This window comes from Bemisia tabaci, chromosome 7 (assembly GCF_918797505.1).
Source record: "Bemisia tabaci chromosome 7, PGI_BMITA_v3".
NCBI classification, from domain to species: Eukaryota; Metazoa; Arthropoda; class Insecta; order Hemiptera; family Aleyrodidae; genus Bemisia; species Bemisia tabaci.
The window spans coordinates 28656597-28679488 of record NC_092799.1 but is presented as its reverse complement, the minus strand read 5'-3'; the positions used below and the strand labels follow the sequence as shown (position 1 = coordinate 28679488).

Sequence of the window (22892 nt, the reverse complement as noted above, 5' to 3'; positions counted from 1 at the left end):
TTTAAACGTATCGAAACAACTTACAGGTTACGCAAAGAAATTTAACAATTACTTTCTTTAAAATGTATCTCAGTACTTTTAATCATGAGTTTGCACTTTTTTTCTTCTAATTTTGCTATTATGACAAACTTTCAGTTTCTTGGATGTGTGTGTTGCATGTGCAAAGGTTCAAGTTGCTCCCGCTTTACAAAGGCTAGACTGAGTTGATGGCGAAGCTCTGATTCAATGATTCGTGTCCCACGAATACGCGTGTTGCATATTCCACAATTGCAGGCGCTTCCCTTCTTGTTTATAACGTCTGCACAGGAATACAGGACTTGTAAGTTGTAACACCCGAATAACAGGGGCAAATATTGCCTGTCAGTGACGCAAGGCCGGAGTTTATCTAAGGCGAATACTTCTTTCAGTATCTCGGCTCACGACTACGTTACTACTTTAAGTCGTTTGTTGTACAAACACACGACTTTTATACATTGAATTCATATTTGCAGGTCCATGAACTAAGTCAAATGTTTCATATTCCTTTTTTTAAGTATATGCAAAGTGTTGCTGCAACGGACAGACGTGTACCTGTAATATGCCTGATGGACTTAGACTATTCTCAGAGGTTGAAGAAGCTTTTGAACTCACTTGACGGAGAGCACCGTGTAGTTACTTGCCCCCAATATGGTCATGTTGTTGAAGAAAGCTCTGACCCTCACTGGCCCGTGCCCATTTTCCATGGCCATGCGTTGGATGATCATGGGTTCGATTGATGGGACCTTGATTTCTTGGATCCCTGCACATAAAATGAATATTATCAAACAAATGGAAACAAATGCTTTGAATTGTACATGATGCGACATTATGGAGATCACGCGCGGTGTGAGCTTTCCACAGTGGCGACGCGTAAGTGATCGATTATCGATATTTCCCGATTTGAAGCTATGGTAAAGAATCGATTATTAAGGTTTCCGCTGCGAATACTCTGTTTATCGATCCTTTTCCATAGGTTAAATGGCAGATAAATCGATATATAGCGAAGCACGCCTTGCTACTGGGGTATCTCGTGCTTGGAAATTTATCTGCAGAAATTACTTTCTTGGATGATTTGGTAGAAATATTCTCACACTTGCACAGACACCCTGTACAGACTCACCATTGAAGATTTTAGAGTCTTAGAGACTTAATTGCAATGTAACGTTTGAGAACTTCACAAAAGAACTTTTTGCTAAAAGTTATCAACGAATATATGTTTTTCGTCGAAATACTCAAAAAATGAACGACACGAAAATTCACGAAAAAAGAAAAACAAAACCAAAAGAAAATTACCAATCGCTCTCGAGTGAATAAATAGATCATCAAATGAAACTTCCTATTTGTTACGATAGACGTAAATCTCATTCAGCTTTCACAACTTCATTTGAAAGTTGTCTCTGATAAAAGATAGTCTTAGTGATCTCAAGAAAGTTTCATTGAAAGTTGGAAAATACCCAGAGGCATACGACAAAATAGGTCAGTTGCCAACAAGAGCTACAGCCAAGTGAGTGCTAACTCTGTCGATGAAATCTCACAAAAACCTCGTTCCCCACACTAAAAATGTCTAAATCTTTAACGCACAAATTACATGATCCCTATTTAAATGCACCGCGTTACTGGGCAGTTTTCCGAGAGGGCAGAGAAACCAAACACACAATTTGGCCTGGAACGGCGCGACTTAGGGACAAAGGATGACGAGGACTTGAGATGAAAAGGAGAAGCCCTCGGCGCGGCAATCGGCATGTAACACATATTAGCGCCTACAAGACTGCACGAATACTTCACGCATTGCATCAAACACAGTGCGGTTATTGTGGTCAGCGTGAAACGGATAGCGCCTACAAGAATGCATGAATACTTCATGCATTGCGTCAAACACAATGCGGTCAGCGTGAAACGCATAGCGCCTACAAGACTGCGTGAATACTTCACGCATTGCGCCAAACACGGTGCGGTCGGCGCGGCGCGGCGGCGGAAGTTAAAATCATTAAACCAAATTTTGTGTTGTTCTTTCATAATTTTTTCGTTCATTTCTTATGAATGGAAGGCCTTGTCCATTAGAGATAGGTTTACGGAACTTGACTTTCGCGCAAAGTTTCGTGACCTTTTGCTAGTAGTGTTGACAGGGCTTTCCCAAAAAATGTGTTCAACACGAGTAAACGCGTCTTATGCACCCCTCCCCCGCTGGCACATTCACTTGATGGTTTTTATTGATGTTTCAAAACGAATGAGAAGGGGGCGGCAAAATACAGGCGGCCCATGGGCGACAAGTAGAAAAATCTGGCCCTGATCGAGACTGCCATTAAAATACTGAACAAATGTCATTTCAAGCTCTGTTTATTACCCAAAAGCACAACATTGAACAATAAAGAAACCACTCATGAGACAAATTTTCACGAGTGGATTCGGTCGAAGTTTTGAACTTACTGCCAACCTCCGTTACAACAAAACGAAATTTCTTCCGGGCGCCGCCGCGCCGCCCGTGTGCTCACAACATCTAGGTTTTCATGCTGGCAGCAATGACGTCCTCATCCAAAATTTTCGACCAACCTCTCGAGGTGGGTTGAAAATTGGATGGATGCAAACGTTGGCCAAACTTCATGGTGCAGCTGAGTTTAGTTTTTGACTGTGTCGGAGCGTTTTTCTCCTTCAGTGTGAAACCCTGCCGATCTAGCTGAAAAAAATCGACCAAATCCACTCGTGAAAATTCGCCTATTTTTTTCAATTTTTGCCCAAAACACCGGTAACCGTCGTGTCATGTCTGGAAATGTCTCGTTTTCGTGGTGGAGGAGCCGCGCTGAATAACCGAATAAACGGGTAACTGCGAAGCACGGATAGTAATCGATGCTTTACTGTGCTGATTGTGAGACGAAAAAAATGCATCAGTTATTCCGAAAAATCTCTAACGTTTCTGAGAGGACCAAAAACACTTCGCGGGCCGATTTCTGAAACTATGTCAGCACTACAAGACAAAATATAGCCCTATACTTACGATACAATATATCGCATTTCGATGTCTCGTTGGGCTGCTTAAAACATTCAATAAGCGGCCTGTGATAGAGAGACTGGACCCTCCCTCCACCTATAGTTCAAACCATGCACCTAAATTAGAACAAGAGTCAATTTTTCGGGTATTTCAATTTTTTCTCGGAAGAAATGAAAGAGTTTCCAATCAGTAGTAGCGCAGAAGAACTTATAGCAGTGGTTAATATATTTCTGCTAAAGTGACGGAGCACAATTTATGAATAGAAGTCGTTAATCTATCCGGTGACGTAGTTCAGTCAGATTAAACCATTCAAGAAAAATATCAGTTGAACGAGATGTTGTTCAGTTGCAGGGGTGTTACGTTTTGAACCTCGAAATTTTGAATGAGCTTTCGAGGCAAACTTTAACCTATTCGGTGACGAAGAAAAAGATAACATGAATTCGGAGATAAGACATAGGAAGGCGCATATCAAAGACTCATTCATTATACCAAATAAGAGCTACGATAGGTTCAATAAAATGTGGGTCATTGAAGCTAAATCATCCTATTATGTAAGGTATTTCCTGAGTGGAGGTGGCAAATAAACAAACGATAGCCCTTCACGCCAAAATAGGTAATCTTTTGTGGCATGGCCAAATTCAGGTGGCTTCAAATTTAGCTGACAGTAACGTCCCAAAGTTCATTTTTACTGGTCACATACTCATCACATTTTTTATAAGATTCCTTTTAGTGGATTAAAATAATTAACCGGGGAGCGCATAACCCTATCTTGGCGTGTACAAAAAATGAAATTTGTTTGATTTTTTCTCAAATTATTTTTGTTCATTTTCATTTTTATACGATCAATGTTAACCGTCTGGTTATGTATGTTTAGATAGGAGAAGACAATTTTCGGGTATTAACAAGTTCATTCTAGTAAACTAAAAGAGAGCAGTAAAAGTTTTTAACGAAACCTTAAATAAAATTTTGCCATGAGGACTTAAATTTATTTTTGTTCGACGGAAAAAGCGAATGAGACTGATGTGCAACTCAACCAGCTCATAAGAAACATTGAGGTGGATGTGCTGTACCCCCAATGTATTCGCTTCAAAAAGCTTTCTCCATGGACAATTGCGAATGATAAATGTATCTATATCCTGGGCTGATTTTGGTATTAATTTTGTTTTTTAGATGTAGGTCTCACAATACAGACACTGCAAACGCTAATGTATACTATTGGAGCGGTTCATTTCCTTCTAGCCGATGCCCTATTTTGCTAATGGCTGAAAACATTGAAAAACTAGCTGGTCAATGTCTCTTTAATCTTTTTTTAAAAAAAAAAAAAATAGTTGTCGTATTCAAACACACAAGTCTTGCATATTTATACAATCTCATAGGCTCTCCTTTATTAGCAATTCTAATCATGAAGAAAAATCGACCACCTTTACTGGGCTTGATAAAAGCCCAGAAAGATTACGTTTCCAATTTTTTACATTTTGAAGTTTTATGGATACTTTTCGCGAAAATTTTGCAGCAATGCTTTTTTTGCTGAACTTTGAAGCTTTGCTTTTAGTGAGAAAAGAAATGTGTATTGAAACGTGAGAGCAGTGCCGTGCAGTATGATATTTTTTCTCACATTTTTTTTAATGTCTCGGTTTAATTTACAAATCTATCTTAAAAACCATTGAAGTGATAAGAGATAAAATTTACCTGAGATCAAGTAGGGTCGCAAATGGTTGAAAGTCTCTTTAATACATGAGTTGATATTAGGATCTGCTTTGTGACAAGGATGAACATATTCAGCTGAAACAAAAAAAAAAAATAAGATGATTTATTTTATCTGATGATAAAATTTTCATTTGGTCGAAATATTTGTTATCTGAAAAGAAATTTTCACATTGACAGCTTTTTTAAACTTTCGCAGTTTAAGATATGATTAAGTACGGCACAGATCAAAGAAATTACCGACGTAATTTGACTTCTGGTTTCTTTGATGTTTTAATTTCCTCTTTTTTCCACTGTCTGTTTTAATGCATGATATCTGACTAGACTGCAAATTACTGGCGCCAAGGCCTATTTTCACACGAAACACAAGGTCACTCTGTCACCACAGGAGGCAGATTTCCAATAATCATTTACCCTGAAAGTAAACTTCAGGTTTGAAAGATTACATTCAATTCGGAAAAAAAGAAGAAAAAAACATATAATCATGTACGGCCCCGCCCCTCCCGGAGCGTTATTCTACCAAACATCCCTGGCCTACGCCTAGTATCAGAAATGATCGCAACTATGTAGCTGCGTTCACAAAATAAACTTAAAGACCTTTAATTAACATTTTATCAGACGCCTCACTGGCAGCCGAAACAAGACATTCATCATTCCTGCTTAAGCAAAACTGATAAAGAACAGGCAGCTCCCATGTGCATAATAGACAGAGGAAGTGGTTGAATTCCGACTTCTAGTCGAAAATGGCGCGTCATCATATTCTCTTAATTTATGTTTAAAGCCGCAAATTAAAAACTTTAGAACTTCTTTCAGTTATTTACTTTTCATGGAAATTTAGGTGAAATTGCGGACAAAATTATCTGAAAAATCAGAGGAAAAACGTTTACAAATTTCTCCGAAAATTCCTGATTTATTAAAGGGAATTTGGCAACGCCTGAAGGCTCATACGGCGTTTTTCCTTAGCACGGCAGAATACGGAGGCCATAACGGTGCGTGCAAAATGAGAATAGCGACGGGTCGTCCAGGTCGGGTCAGACACGTCACGGTAATAACGCCGTCAGTAACGCTGTCAAAAGCGCGCATCTAAATCTTCAAAAGAGCTCTGGAAAGTATGAAATTGCACAGGCTCCATCGCTCGCCTCAAAATATAGTTATTCTTTTTCATCTCGCCTGCAATTTAAACTCTGGCCTAAATGCCGGCCGCAGGTGATCTTAGAAAAACCTCGTATCTACTTAGGATTTTCAGCGGACTTAGGGTGGGTTCTTGCGTAGCGCGACGAGATCGAGCTGCCCCGGGAGCCAGGAACTCAAAATCTGATACGCCGTTTCCGCAATGGCCGCGACTCCCTGCGTTACGGCTCCGGCAAGTACGAGGATTGCGATTGCGATACCAGGAGAAAGTAAAGCTACGGTTCCACAGGCATCCCGCGACGCGAAGTTGGTGCAACCGAGCAACGCGATGACTTTAAAGCTTTCTGTTGCCGCTGATAAGGTGACTCGCGTCAATAACGTCTGCGGTATACTGCCGCGCTACGGCAGAACGTCGTATGAAAATTCGAGAGTTGCCAGATTTCCCTCGATGAAACATGTATTTTTGATGACATTTATGCGTGTTTTTCCTTGAAATTTTCAGATATTTTGGATTGAATTGTGTACACAATGGAGATGTTGCATGTGCATGTGAGGAGTTTGCGATTTGACTGTTGATTCTTTAGGTAAAAGTTCTCGAGAAACACGATGGTGCCATTGGTTTTCTCTGAAATCAACTCCCAAGCTCAAAAACATCTCTCAAGTTGAGGCCAAAATGGAGGGGATATCCCACGCTATCCTGAGAGTCCACCTCTACACCAAGACGAACTCTGCATGCAACGATAGGGAGCAAATACATTGGCAGTGATGCCGTGTTTTCAGTTTTAGAGTCCCCAAATAAAGTGGCAGCCCTGTCAATGTATTTGCTCCCTATCTTTGCATGGAGAGTTTGTCTTGATGTAGAGGCGGACTCTCAGGATAGCGTGGGGAATTCCCTCTATTTTGGCCTCAACTTGAGAGCTTATTTGAGCTTAGGAATTGATTTCAGAGAAAACCAGTGGCACCATCGTGTTTCTCACGAACTTTTACAAAATAATCAACTGTCGAATCGCAAATTCCTCACAAATGCAACATCTCCATTGTCTGAAAATTTTGTAAAAAAATATTCAAAATTTTTCCCGTTAATTCGGTTTTTATCGAAGGAAACTTGACAACGTTCGGAGGCTCATACGGCGTTCTTCCCTAGCACGGCAGTATAAGGCGCCTACAAAATCGTTGTGCTTGGTTGCGTCTGTCCGCGGTTGACTTCGCGCGGTCGATTTCACCAGTGGCGTGGCATATTTTGCGATACATCGATTGATCTGCCATTTAAACCTATGGAAAAGGATCGATTAATAGGGTGTTCGCAGCGAAAACCTTAATAATCGATTCTTTACCACGGATTCAAATGGGGAAATATCGATAATCGATCATTCGCGCCACGCCACTGAATGTCACGTCGCCGGCTGCCTGTAAAAGCGTATCTTAACTTTGACATCGCAGCCGGCGGTTTAGACTTGATCGGACAGCATCAGTTTCCACGCGAAGCGTGCTAGCTGGCTCGAGGTGAAGTGTCATTGCTTGTTCGCAGAATTCCCCACAAAAGTAAGAGCGACGTGGTAAAATGAGAAAAACATGAATCACGGCTATTTCTAGTGTGTGTAGGAACAAAGCTGCTTAAATTGGACTTCATTTTGCGCGAAAAAAATGAGAGTGTCATCACAACCAGCGGCTGGTTAAACACTACCGGGTTAGTTGTGTCCTCTACCGCAGTTGGTATCGTAACTACCGCACGGTAGCCGGCGCATTTTTAACAAGCCGCTGGTTCTGACGACCATCCTATTTTTTCCGGTGTGCAAGAAGAAACTGCAATTTCTGACCCATCCATAAAAGTGCGCCTACCTGCATGGGGATTCCATTTGCACATGTTGTTTCTAATATGGGCCATAGATAGTAGTTTTTGATTGCAAAATTTAGTCTAATTGGACTCATTGATGCTGAAAAGAGGCATGTACTGATTTTAAAAAGGGACCTAAAAAATTGAACACACCGAGTTTAACAAAGAAAAACCGAGTCACATTAAGATCAAACCTAGAGAAAAAGTTGAAATTTTCATTTCAATATTCAAGATATTTCTTTTCGACTATTGAATTTTGACTGGAGAAAAGGAAGCTTATGAACCCCTCTCAACTCGTTTATTTCAAACATTTAATTTGGTTTATTTTTGTTCCTTTAGGTGTCCGTTAGCACCTGATGGGCTTTGTTGTGGAATACGGGACTATTAACGCCTCAATGTTACTTAGATCGTAGAAAATTGTCTGAAGTAAGATAACAGAACATGTTTATATGAATGAAATTTCCCAGGTACCTTTATCATTGAAATAAAATTTTCCCCCATGAGAGTAGATACTAACTAAATGTTCAGCTTTTTATTTTACTTTAAAGAAACTGCACAATCCAAGCAGCTTGCATCGTGCCTCAAGTAATTTCTCACTGCAAAGTACAGCCCAAATGCGCATAAGTCGAAATAGGATTTGTAATGAAACACAACCGTGCAAACCGCACACCGTATCTGAGGGGGATATTGGTGAGGAGTTATGACAGTTGGAGCTTAGAGTTTGTTGCACGGATGAGATTCATCTTGGTCGCCCATGAAGGTTGCGGTCGGTGAAAATTTCACCATATTCAATTAATGTGGTGAGAACTATCCCTGATAATTTCGCGTGCGCCGGATTTGTGAATTTAATCTTTAATCGTGAAAAATTAGTCATCTTCATTTATTTTTCCGTCCAGGGCCGGACTGGCTCACATCGGAGGGCGTGTACCCTCAGCCGGATAAGGGATTGTAAAATGGTATTTCGCCCAGGGGGTGTGGGGGCTCCCCCGAAGTGTAGAGGGGTCCAGAATTTTCGGGCAAATCAACTTCATCATGGAAAATGACTCCGACATTAAATTCAGAAAACTAGAAAAAAATTGAGTATCAACACAACCGAAGATAGGAGAGATGCAGTTGTGTCTTCTTTTTTTTAACTCTCCCGAATTCGAGCGACACCTATTTGGTAGCATAAAGCGGAGCATTGCGAGATATTAAGCCTCGCGCCATTGCGCCTTCAATTTTGCACATGCAACGCGGACATCCATCATGTGCGAATAGTTGTATCTTTGCGCCGTCATCAAAGCGCTCCTTTCTCCTGCTCTATATTCGTACTGTATTTGCACGTAAGCAACATAGCCAGTGTTCGAAACTCACAGGCACCAACGCGCCAAATGCGCCTAAAAAATTGGCCATGCCGCCTAAAAAATGAAGGCTCTGCGCCAACGTGGCCCCTAAAATTTGCCCCCTAAAAATCTGAATATTCATATCAGGTGATTATTCGAAACTAGCCGAAAGCCCGTGATTGAAGTCACGGGTCTAGATGCTTCACTTTGCACGTCAGTATACTCCTTATGTCTTCTTTGTCCACAGCTTTGTCTATAGATTTCAATAATCGGCCCGCGAGGAGTATTGCCGAGAGCAAATAACATATCGACCTAACATGGAAGTTCAAACACATATTCTCACGTCGCCAGACACCCATGGACGTCCCTGTGTCTGCGATAAATCGTTTCTCCTTGAAGTGGACAAAGAATAAGAGCGCTGGGAGGTCACAGAGCGCAAAGTAAACAGACGGGACATTGAGCTTAAAATAATAATCACCAGGCGCGTTGAACGTGGAAAACCCACCGCCGTTGGCTGAGTTTTTCCAAAACTAATAATCGGTTTGCTGCAATGACAATGGATGGGGGATTTGGGGGAGAGGAGGGGGAGGTGGGGTTCGATGAAAAGACCCGAAGAACCGTGTGACGTGGTGTCTGCACCGCGCGCATGCGTCGCGGTGGGAATCCAAGGTAATGGGTCAAGATCCTGGGCCGTAAATATCTCATTATTCGGTGCAAACATGCGTCACCGTACGCGCGAGCCTTAAGACGCACGGTTGCCGAACGAACCGAAAACGTGGACATCTGCGCGTGCGCGTGTGCGTGTCGCAGGATCGAGTTTGGATTGGTTCACCAGCAAACCTTTCATGAGGATCCTCTAACCTTGAGTGAACCTGGAATCTGGAGGTCCTGGAAGGCTGGTGAGTGGTGAGCAGGTGGCCCCTCCCGTGTACTAGAGGACCTTTATAGACAGAGTATGGTCATTCGTATCTTTTTACTACAGGAAAACTGTGCAGCTTTTTGATTGGTCAACGAGTTTTTAGGCTTCATAATGCTCTTACGGCCGTGAATAAACAAACAAGATTAGGGCCGGATTTAGGGCGTGGCCACATGGGCTGCGGCCCATGGCGGCAAATTTACGGGGCGGCAAATTCTGCAATTTTTCAAATGTAGGTGTCAAAAAAAAAAAAAAAAAAAAAAAAAAAAAAAAAAAAAAAACCGTATTCAGAAAAAAATTAAAAACGAGAAAAGGCGACAAAATCTCTCATTTCCTGAGAGTTAAAGTATAGTAATTTTTAATTTGTTCGTCTTTCGGTGATGCAAGAGACAGCGCCTTTCATTAGTCTAGTTGAGAGACAAACCAAACACGCAATTTGGATTGGTGCGGCGCGGCGCAAAGAGCAATGATGACGAGGACTTGAGATGAAAAAGAGGCCTCGGCGCGCCGCGCCAGTCAGCAGGAAACACATATTAGCGCCCACGGGACTTCACGAATACTTCACGCATTGCGTCAAACGTAGTGCGGTCAGCAGCGGTTGGCGTGAAACTCATAGTGCCTACAAGACTGAATGAATACTTCCCGCATTGCGTGAAAAACAGTGCGGTCCGCAGCGGTCGGCGTGAAACGCGTAGCGCCTACAAGACTGTAGGAATACTTCACGCATTGTGCCAAACGCAGTGCGGTTAGCGCGGTGGCGGAAATTAAAATTATCAAACCACATTCATGCCACACCGCGATTCAACCACATGCGATTCGTTAGTCACAGAATCAGAAGCTCCGAACTCAAATAAAATGGCAGCTCGGAGGCTCGGGCGCAAAAGTAGTACCAAACCTCTAAATAAAATTCGCCCATTAAATTTGTATTTCGAAAATTGTACATGTATCACATTCAGTATGTCAAATGCTACGATTTTCTCAGAGCGTTCTCTCGCGACAAACCTAATTGCCGGCATCTGAAAAAATAGTGCAAGTAAGGGCAGCAAATGAACCCGATCGCCCGCAAGAAAACGAAGGTGGGCGAAGCATCAAAATTTGCATTTTCTTCGGAAAATGGCAGCAGCGTTTTCCGTCGGAGTCCTGCGATTGTCGTCAAGAAATAAGGACCGTGAACTGAGACGAAACGAACCACGGTTGACCAGTGTCATGCATCATGTCACTTACCAGAAGACGTGAACACGCTGCAAAATAATTCTTTCTTTCCCTGCCCCTCTTTTTCACTGAGTAAAATTGCATTTTCCACCAGAGCCGCGATATTCGTCGAAGAAATGCAGATTTTCGAAGGCAAATGAATGGAGAGAACGCAAATTGCACGCGAAAAACGACAACACTGATGCTTACTCTACGCCTACGCTCGGCGACCAAAGGAGGATATGAAATGGTCTGCAATAATTAATTGATGCAGAACCAATACTAATTGCGCAGATTCGGTGCACATTGAGTCAAACCGGCGATTTGCGGAAAATCTCAACATAGCGCGTGTTTAAAAACGCGGAAACAGATCATTGAACACCCAACCGTAGACGAAATGTTTTTGAGTCAGGCATTACTTCGTTGTTCTCCTCACGAAAGAACGTAACCACGTTTCAATGTTGCCAAATTTCCACTTGCAAGTTTCGAATTCACAGGGAGAATCCTCGGCATATCTATCTGAAAATTTCACCGATTTTTCTTCTGATCTCATGTCATTATCAAACAAAATTTCGACAAAAATTGCTCAGGCTTTTTTTTTCGAAAAAAATGAATTGGTTTAGGTCATGGTTTGAGTCAATTTTGCAACCCTGGAATGGAGTTACGTTTCTTCGTCCCGGAAAGAACGACTTATTCAAGCAACGTGAATAGACTTTCGTCACTCGTAGATTTGTGTTTTAGTGGTTAACGTTTATAAATTAGTAAAAAATATTAAAATCCGTGCGACCGCTCAGAATAATTGGGACATCCACAATTTTAACGGGAATATCGCCAATCGAAAAACTCGGCGAATGACGTCATCCATCGCTGATGTGGAAACCATGATGTCCAATTGTCCACCTTGGAGTCATCCGTATTTTTCATGTCAAGTAACCAGTGCAAAAGGTTTTATCACTGATTCATGAATCCGCGTTGGAAAAAAACATGGTTTTCACAACCGCGATGGATGACGTCATTCGCTGTGCTTTACGAAAGGCGATCTTTTCGTCGGGCGTCATTCCTACGCCCGATATCTACGCGTTAGACAAACCATATTATTTTTGCAAATCTAAGAGCTCCGGTTCGTGTAAGAAAGTTTGCTCTCCGTGTTGCTGATCTTCTGAAGATATTTGAATGGATCACATTTTGCAATTTGGAGCTGAAATTTCCGACGAATCTATAAAAGCACCTAATCGCATGGGAAATTCAATGACACATATGTTAATTCTAAATTGCGCCAAAAGTAGTTCTTTATTGCAAAGTGTAGTCTAAATGTGAATGGGTCGAATGAATTCGGAAATACATCGTCATTTTTCCCGCGTCTGTGCGTTGTAAGATTTAAACAATCGAACTGGATTTTTTTCCTAAATATATATGGTGTCATTTTTAAAGGCCCAAAATTGAGTAAACCGATTTTCATTTGCACCATTAAAGCAAAATCGGGGCATGAATAAAAAGAACCACCCAAAAGCTCCACAGTCATCCAGTAGTGCGTTCAAGTCTCTTGACTTTCATCTCTGGTCGACCCAGAAACAAAGGACCCTCCACTGGCCTTTTGGTGACAGGTGGAAGCTTTTAATTTCGGGGATTAAACACCTCCTTATGGATAGTTATAAGCGATCAACTGTCATCTTACCCACTAGGTAGATCGGTAGGTAGCCTTTAGGTAGCCTCTAGGTAGCCTACTAGGTAGCTTCGGGCGAAGTCATGAACCAAACAGGTTCCCCAAACTTCGGTTTGTTAGCGATACGAAACTCCCAACCTTTTTTTAACCATCCGCCTAGCAGGTAGGTCAACAGTTGAATGTTGAAGTCCCGAAAATAAAAGCTTCCACCATTGCCAAGATGTCAGTGCTGTCGTGATAGCGAAGAGAGCAGTCAATGTCAAACCGAAATCGAGTTTCCTTCAATATTCGTATAAACTATTTTCGATGAAATCACTGAAATTGCGAAGACAGCAAAATTCATCTTAATTGTATCAAAACGGGAAGCAGAAAGCTTTGCAAGAAAGCCGTGAGTGCGCAAAAAATGCAGTGGCGTGGCGTGAATGATCAATTATCGATATTTCACCATTTGAAGGTATGGTGAAGAATCGATTATTAAGGTGTTCGTTGCGAGCACCCTGTATATCAATCTTTTTCCATAGGTCTAAATGGCAAATCAATCAATATAGCGCAAAGCACGCCACGCTACTGAAAAAATGAGGTAGTCTTAGGAAATACAGCAGTAAGTGACAATATTCCTCCAGAGAGCCAATGAAAACAGTGCTTTCAAGTAAAATGCCGCCCTCTTCTGCCAATTTCTAACCTGAAAATGCGTTTGTTGTGTGTCCAAAACGCAACCACGAAAGCATGCAGAAGATAGGACTCACGGCTGTCTTGCCTAACAATAACCTAGCATGAAAATGAAAAATAATCTTTTTATGTAATTGAAATAGAATCAGTCGATTTTTAATAATCCAAACGATTTCCAGGAGTCTTCCGGACGATTAGTGGCAATTTGACAAGGAACGGAGGCCTCGTTCAATAACATTTTCCAGTCAGAAGCTTCTGAGCTCGTTTTCTCAAAATTTCATTTTTGCACTTACTGCTCTCTTCGTTATCACGGCGGAGTAGAGGGTCTCTTGTCTCTGGGTCAACCGAGCACCAGCACCGACCCAGAGCGAGAGGATTAAAATTTTGATGACGGACCCCGAACAGGTTCTGCAGGCGTTGAAGACAGGGCGGCGGCGGGGGGGCGGGGGGTGTCCCTCCCCATAAATTGCATGGGTGAACTAGTGAACCTGTAAACTGTTACTAATTGCACTATTATAGGTTGGACGGGCACGTTGCATCACGGCATGTTCTCCGATCGGACAGGTGACATAATGTTGTCAAAGTGTGCGCGGTGGCCGCGGCTGTGTTTGTTTGTTCGAGTGTGCGTGTGTTTGCAATGTGCACAGCTTCTAGTGTCATAAGTCCCCTACCTCCAACCCCCCCTCTAATATAATGCGTCAGAGTCCGTTACTTTCTCTTTTGCTCAACCGAGCACCAACAAAGACGACCTTTGTTATTGATATTGTAAGATCGCGGCTCTAAATTAGAGCATGCCATATTTTATGGCGAATGCCAACCGAGTACATCGGTATCGCTCGAATTCTCAAAACCGTTGCGACTCTTTCACAAGAATCGATTTGCTATTGCGCCGCGGTCGCACCGATCGGATCGGGACAATCAGGACAATGGACCGGGGACCCGGGACCAAGATCAGTCTCACAATCAGCTAATCGAGATCGCTGATCGCTGCCTGTGAGTCAAGGCCAAGATGCGGGTGGCACTGGCCTGCCTCACACTTCACAAGACACAATCAGCGTCACCGGCTGGCGCTATACTGCTATGGTTTTCTCGCCTCGCTACAAAGGTGTTCATAGTTTCAGATCGATGATTGTTGGCTTCTATCAACGGACCATGCAAACTCCCAGAGCCAATATATATTCCAAGACCCTGCACTGTCAATCTAGAAATGTAATCTGGTGAGGAGTGAGGCAAAAGTTTAGTTAGGAGCAGGATCAACATTTTTAGGGGGGGGGGGGGGATTGGCAGGCCAGAATTATCCTCGCCTTGGTGCGTTTTTGAGTCGGATGAGGGCAGAGACAAGAGACCCTCCAGTAGCCTCTTGGCGACTGGTGGAAGCTTTTACATTCGAGGATACAACTTTTCCTCATGGAAAATTACAAAGGGGCAACAGTCATCACCCTTTCTTCGGCAGCTGACCTACCAACAAGGTGGATGATGAGCTTCGGATGACGTCAAGAGCCAAACAAGTTTCCCAAACTTCGGTTTGTTTGCGAGACAAAACTCCCAACACGTTGTTTACCATCCAACTAGTAGGTAAGTCAAAAGTAGAATGTTAAAGTTCTGAACGTGAAAGCTTCCACCATTACCAAGATATAAGTGAGGGTCTCTTGTCTCTGGGTCAAAAAAATCGCTCGGTACCACGGTAGAGGAAGAAAAGGCTTTAAAAAATCTTCGGATGAGGTTTTGATTTGCTTCTTAGCTACTTCTCTCGCTACTTTACTGAAAGGTCAGTTTAAAAAAAAGAAGATGAAAAAAATCCTATTGGTTCGAGGGATACCAAGGGTTTGGTCGAGGGGTTGGGGTGAATTGGGGGCATTTTAACAGCACCATCATTTCTTTTACGAAAGACTTCACAGCGAAAATTTTACACTCAGAAGACGATTTTCTGGCAAAGGCAACCGACCTAACCCGAATATTTCGAATAACGTACAGGAAGTGAATTTATAAATGAGCTTTCTTGATAAATGAGGATTCTTGGGACGACGTGCGAGAAATCACTCTTACTAATTATTACTTTCCTTAGAGGTACATACGTTGTGAACCTTGTAAACATTATGTGTGCACTTCATGTCAAATGCGATAAATGCCCCCAAATATTCTATCAGTCCTTATCCATGTGCAGAGCGAATATATATTTCGATCAATGGCAGTTCGAGCTGATAAAATTTTCTAATCAAGACGCCTCAGGTTCGAATCCCGGGTCGTCATGCAGTGTGTACATCTCATTGGTCAACGCGCACCAGTCAAGGGTACAGACGTTGACCTCTCTTCCTCAGAACCTTTCACCTTCCTCTTTTTATTGTTTTTTATTTGCGCCGTCTGATCTTTTTACATGAGCAGCTTTCCGGTTTTTTCCACTGCTTCATGAGTTTGATTCTTTGGTAAATATTTATTGCGTATGCGAACAATTGGGCCGAGTTTAACAGGGAAAAATCAAGTCAGATCAAGATTGAAGCTTTACTTCTCCACTTGATAGACAAAGCGATAGACAAAGAAGTCATAGGGAGTATGGAGAGATCCTATTGGTAGAGACGGGTGGTTCTTATAGGCTATGGAGAGAAAATGATGGACTAATTATGGGGTCTCTCGTGGGTTGGCGTTAGTTAGTCTATTACCTACCTCCTTTGTCCATTGCAACCATCCTCTTCCACCAATAAGATACCTCCATATTCTTTATGTCTTCTTTGTCTATAGCTTCGTCTATTAATTTCAATAATCGGCCCGCAAGATATAGACAAAGTGTGACCTAGCGATTTAAATTTATAGTAATTTTTTTCCTTTTTAAATTTTTGACTCGTGGAATTGCACGATTAATTAAGCTAAAAACTAATTTCTTCCAAAACGTGACTCGATTTCTCTCTGTTCAATATGGTCACGACTTATTCTGGTCAATCTTTCCAATGGAGGGTGGAAAAAGGCGGGAATTTTTCAGGTAAAAAGTAAAATAAGACATATTTCATCCATTAGAACTATCTCAATTTTGACGTGGGTCCTGTCATGCATGTGTACCAATGGGTCTTGGGGCCCAAATCACAATGAAGATAGTTCCTTTTGATATAAACCTAGTTCAATATTATCACAGGTTGCTGATATTGACAATCAAATTCAAATACCACGCGCATAGTAGAGGAATTTAATTAACACGAGTGAAAAGTTTGTTTCGATACGTGTTGAATTTTATCTCGGAGCAAATAAAACGTAGCCGAGGTACATGGTCCATCATCTGCAAACGGTTTGTAGTCATAATCCTCGGTATTAAAAGTATCCAGGCACGGACCGACATCCTCAAATTGTGCGGTACCACCCAATTATATCATTGTTGCTCTGAACTTTAGCCTAGTAAGATTTAACCTTAAGTAATCGTATATTATTTAAAAGAGACCATTTCAGTCCATTCCATTTGAAAAACCAAGTTCAACGTGTGACTCATGTGGCAAGGTAGGCAACAAGCGCAGAAATGAATAATCACCAAATGCTGCCAATAAATAACAATAAAATGCAAGAAATACACTACAAGTTGGTTTACATGCCTAAAAACAGAGTGATCAAACAAAACTAGGACGTTTCGGGCCAATTACATGCCCCTTCTCAACAGGAACAAAAGTTAAAATTCAAAAATTAAAAGAAGAAAAAGAGCATGCAACTGACCGAGATAGAAATCAGTGCAAAAATTCCTACCTCGGTCAGTTGCGCATGCTAATTTTATTTTTTTATTTTTGAATTTCAGCTTCAGCAGTGGAGGATGGATATTTAATTATCCCGAAACGTCCTGTTTGTGTTTATTTACTCTGTTTACAGCCTTGTAATCTCATTTGTTGTGTATTTACTGTATTTTATTGTTATAAATTCGGGCTGCCAATAACCTTCCATCGAAAGTCATTGCCTTTTTGCTGGCCCTAAAGGCCGTAGTAGGGCGCAGTCTCTATACTTTCCCCATCAAAGTATACTCTATTACGTTTTTCCTGCCCTCTCATTGGTCAATGGTTTAAATTAGGCACTGAATCACCCATTTTAATCGTGAGCTCTAGTCACGTAAAGTAATGCTGATTCGCGAAAGTGTTTGCAAGTGTAACTCCTCGTTGTTCACTTTTGCCCATACCAATATGGAAAATCTAGGTCTGTGACGCAGTGGAGCACTGCCTAAACTGTTCCGCATGTTTCATTACGACAGAGCTCACGAGCAAGTGGTCAGAGAAGCTTACAAAACTAGTTCCTAGGTATGATGCTGCATCAACGTTACATCAGGTGCGAAAAGCTCTTGATTGTCTTACCCGCCAACTGACACAGCTTTAACAATCAACTCCTCTCTCCCAGATTACTTCGTGATTCGAGGCAGTGGCGTGGCGTGAATTGCGATATATCGATTGTTATGCCATTTAAACCCATGGTAAAAATCGATTATTAAGGTGTTCGCTGCGAACACCCTGTTTATCGATCCTTTACCATAGGTTTAAATGGCCGATCAATCGATATATCGCAAAGCACGCCACGCCACTGATCGAGGGTGCACTTAAAGTCTGTGTAAGATCCGATGAAATTGAAATTAAGTAAATGCAACATACACACATTGTTACTTCATCGTGTAATTTCGTTTACATCTGTGAAAATGAAATATCATGAGGGGTCTTTCGAAATGCTTGAAGATCTTCGATGGCCTTAAAAGATTTGTTAATTGGTGACGAACCCCGAACAATTGCATTTCCATGTAGGTAAAAGACGCTATTATAGTGCCACGTCACAGAAAAGCGCTATATTTATTGATTTTTTCCAAAGACATAAAGACGGAGCGCTCGTATCTAAAAGCACGGGGAAAAAGTGAAGCTAGGTTCGGCGCTGCGCGCTTGTGTGAGTGTGTAAATGAGCGCGGGAATCCATGGCGGCAAACGGAAATTTGATTTGAACTTGTCCTCTTGATTTTTCCTTATTTCTTCTTCGAAACGTGTTTTAAATGCTTAAAACGATTATATTAAGAAAGTTCGGTCTGCGTCCTAATATATTACACCTACTTTTGCTCGGTAACAGGCAGTAATCTCAGATAAAGTTAGTTTTTCTTCTGCTTATGGTGGTTCTGCAGGTTCAAACAGGCCGTTACAGTTCTAGATCTACGTTACTCCCAAATGAAATCAGTCGGTCGACGACGGACCGAAACTAACCTAAAGTTAATAAAATATGAGTGTGTACCTGAATTTGGGCAAAAATCAACCTAAAATACTTTGTTTCCGCAATTTTATTTATTAGTTCCCGCCCTACATTTGAATTCAAACTTGTCCCGATTTCGCCGCCAATCCTCTAGCCAATAGTAGAGGTGATTGAAAAGAAGCTCTAAAAGCTTCATTTTTTGCTTTTAGTGCTCCGTCTTTATGTCTTTGATTTTTTCGCATTGGTAGCATTGAAAGAGGTTATGTCAATGTTATTGTTTGGATCCAATTCGATATAATGGAAAATCCCTGTGATGACGTCGCCACTAATAGCGCCTATTTTGCCTATTTCAACGTGCAAATTCCAGGTCAAGAAACAAAAACAAACCATATCACGAGCTGGCAGCACGGTCTAGATGCTTACTAAATACACTTCCTAGACGGAATCTTTAGGGATAATTAATATTTTGTTTTTAACTCTGCTGCCCTGCGAACGAGCGTTTGTAGAAATTCCCGGGACGTGTTAGGAATTGAAGGATAATTTGTATGGGGGAGTAGGTATTAAACAAAGGCAACGAAGTCAAGTTATTTGGGATTATTAGTAGAAGACAAAAGGAAGAATATTTAGGTTTTTTTTTTGAAAAGGGCGTAGAGGGGTAGAGAAGTTGAGCTCTTTACGAAGAAAATGTGTCAGATTATTTGCTTTTGAATTATATCTGCAATCCTCTCTGATCTTCCCTTCTTCTTTTACCTATGGAAGAGAGATGTTCTTATTGTAAATAACTGCGGCAGGATTTTAAATTAATTATCACAATTAAAGAAAGTTTTTGAATTTCAATCCATTCAGTCTTATTTCTAATAATTCATATAATAATTTTCTCCCAGGCCTCAATAGCAACAATAAGTCTAAAGCAAAGGTAGTACGTATTTAATGGGTTCTTTTTCTCGTGATTCTGTTTTGATATCGATAGAAATAAGACGGCTTGGAGTCTTCTTTTGAGAATCTTTCTAGAATATGATATATAGGAAAAATCTGCATCAAGAATCTGCATCAATGCCCAAAAAAACTATGCACAGATGAATAAATCAATGAATACTATAAAGCGTGGAAATCCGGTGCACATAGTTCTTATTAATTTAATGTATTTGTAAACATAGTTTCTTTTAGTATCAATACGTTCAATAAATCTACACACACTGCGCCGTGGTTGGTTTTTGGTACCTAAGGCCATTTACTCTGAGAAGAACTGATTAAGTGACAAGCAGACCTTTGTCCGAAAATTATCAGTTTTTTTCAAGACAGCCAAGCTTTACCGAATGGCGAAACCGGAAACCGTTGAGTTATTGGACACGAATACAGAACGCCTTCAAAACAATCAGCTGAAATGGTTTGTACTCAGTGAGGACAGTTGCGCAGCCTTTAAGTTAGTGACTGCCTTGAGATAATTCTAAAACCCTTAAAGCAGGAATAAATTACAACATTGTTTTTTTCTTTGATTTCAAAGTAAGATGTTTCCTTTTCTCCTGATCTCTTGGTTTTTTGTTTTTCTTTTAGACGATGTCCACTTCGGGAAAGTTTCCCATAGTCAGGTCTTTGATCACACCTATGCTAGGTTTCTTACTTTCTAGGTTGCTTATTTGAGCACTATTTCTGGCTGGTGTCCTGTGATTAAACCGATTTACGAACGAAAATAATAATAACCGAGAGATCAGGAGAGAAGAGAAATTTTCGAAAAATTATTAATATGAGTCCTGATCAAAATGAAAAAACTAACAAAATTAGAAGTTTCCGATCAATTTTTTTCAAAGATTTCTATAATCACTTAACGTGACAGTATGTTTGAGACTTCTTATATTCTATGTCAAGAATAATTATTGATTGCTCCCTCCTTAGGGAATTTCGCTTTTATGGACGTATTTCTGCACATCGGAACTATGTGCACTATGACGTGAGCCCTATTACGCATATATCCTTATGGGTCTCAGGGCTCATGGCTCAATGCACATAGTTCCGTTTGGCAGAAATACGTCCATATCAAAAAATGTTTTGTTTTATTCTTCGATCATTCAAAAATCAAACACAAGGTACGTTTCTTCTCTATTTTTTTTTTATTACATTCCATTTCATCACAATGTTTTAACACAGCTAGGACACTAGAATAAAGGGAAACCTGCTCTCAAAGGGTCTTTAATCAGGGATTTCCCGACAGTCCATCAAGGTACACTCACGCCAAAAAATTATCTTGATCCGGGTTTCTCCATCCGAATGGACCTTATTTTGTCGTTATACTCTTTACTGAGCCACAGGAGGCCAACCCCGAATCCGAGCACTCTCCCAGTACATCCCGTTTGACTGTACGCGACAAGTTCTTTGAGGTCCTGTGGGTTGCCCATGCCTGAATCGATAACTTGAATGGAGGAAACTCTGCCAGCCACTTTTGAGTCTGTCAGGTGCTGACAGTCGTTGTACGGAGCGCCATCCCTGCCAGTAAGCCGCTGGCGGGCGCCCGTGTAGTTCGGTTTCTCGTAGCATATCACAGTCCACGAATCTATACTCACAAACAAGGTGAGGACAACTAACAGAATAGCAAACTGCATCTTAGAATCGCGGAAAAACACTGTGATGGTCACTACGGAGCCACGGCCTTATGGCTGTTAGATTGCGGTTGAATATTTTAAGAGGTGCGATATTTTCCGCGCGTGAGTCACGAATGCATTTAATGGGACGACCAACAGATTGTACTGGCTATTAGGTAAACACTCTACGCTATCCCTAAGCAATAAACTGTTGATATATAAGCAACTCATTCGACCTATATTGGCTTACAGACGCCAAATCTGGGGCACAGCTGCCCCAACAAATATAAAAATAATACAAACTCTCCGAAACATACAGCTGCGTCGTATTTGCTATGTCACTTGAGAAGACAGAGACACTTGATGAGAGAAACAGAGATATCTACCGGGACCAAGACATTGAGCCTGACTTTATTTGCAAACTCTCGTCAGGATATGAGGAACGGCTACAGGCTACACACCGCCACCCTAATAGTGAGGCAACAGCCTATAGCCCTTCTTGATAACTCCTCAGAAATAAGAAGGTTAAAAATAATAAAACAATGGGAGTTATCCTCCCTCAGGTCAGACCTCTACTTTGAAATATTGTATAATCTTCTACCTATGTAAATTAGCTACTTTCGCCACCCCACCCCCTCCCTCATCACCTTGTAACCCCTCTCCCTATACTTACATTTTTGTGTTGGGTTGTCATAATCAACAATAATATCAACAGTAAAGAAAAGAAATACTACTCTGCTGTATTTCTAATACTTTTATTCTTAAATGTAATGAAATTATTTGTTGGCAGGTGACATTGTTTAAGTAATAACAATTAAAAAAACAATTCAATGCCGACCGTTTGATCTGAAAAGTGATCGTACCTCTGATAGCACTGATTTAATGGGCGTCGCTCCCAACACATTAACACCTATCACAAGCTTTGAGCACGCTTACAGCTTGATACAACTGTTGGTGCTTGATGATAGTGCGTGTAGCAGAAATGCAAAATTGAAGGCTCTCAAGCTTATTTATAAGGTAGCCATTATGTGCACTGTTAGCGGGAACGTCTTGATGCAACAACATAGGCGTACGAAGGGGGTGCATGGGGGCCCGGACCCCCCTCGAATTGAACATGGAATACCATCTGCCCACCCCCTGGGGTGTATCTTATTTTTGAGTTTTGCAAAATTCAAGTTGGTCTATCCTTAAAAAGTTTCTTTGTAGTCTCTAAATGACCTCCTGATAGGAAAAAAATTTTAAGCCGTGCCTCAAAGGGCCTAAAGGGCCTAAATCCAAAATTCAATCCTGAATTGCTAAATTTTAACTCATTTCATTCCAAAACGACCTCAACTATTTATAACAAAAGAGACTCTAGGATTCTTATCTCAACATACGCGACTGAGCGACTGGAATAAAACCCAATGAAAAATGAGAGACTCATTTTTATTTTGCATTCAGTTGATGATGCATTTCAAGTCTCTACAAAAATTACGGCTCACTTTTATTTATCAGTTTTTTACTAATCAAAAGGCCTCTATCGCTTCTTCGCCTGTTGCAATTGTTTTAAAGCGTGTCTACCTATATTTTACTGTAGCATGTACCTAAATATAAGACCTCCCCCCTTTGTAAATCCCCCATTGGAAGAAATCAAGTATCTTATCCATCCATCTATCTATCTATCTATCTATCTATCTATCTATCTATCTATCTATCTATCTA

At 41.1% G+C, this 22892-nt stretch overlaps 1 protein-coding gene across 1 annotated transcript in view; it reads right to left on the bottom strand.

Moving 5' to 3' along the window:
• Positions 1-22892, bottom strand: part of LOC109043243 (uncharacterized) — a 76013-nt gene that overhangs the window by 7342 nt on the left and 45779 nt on the right. The window contains exons 8-9 of the mRNA XM_072302580.1: positions 4694-4786; positions 631-778 (exon numbers count right to left, since the gene is read on the bottom strand). Of these exons, the coding sequence (XP_072158681.1) occupies positions 631-778; positions 4694-4786 (241 nt within the window). The remainder of the gene's footprint in view (positions 1-630; positions 779-4693; positions 4787-22892) is intronic.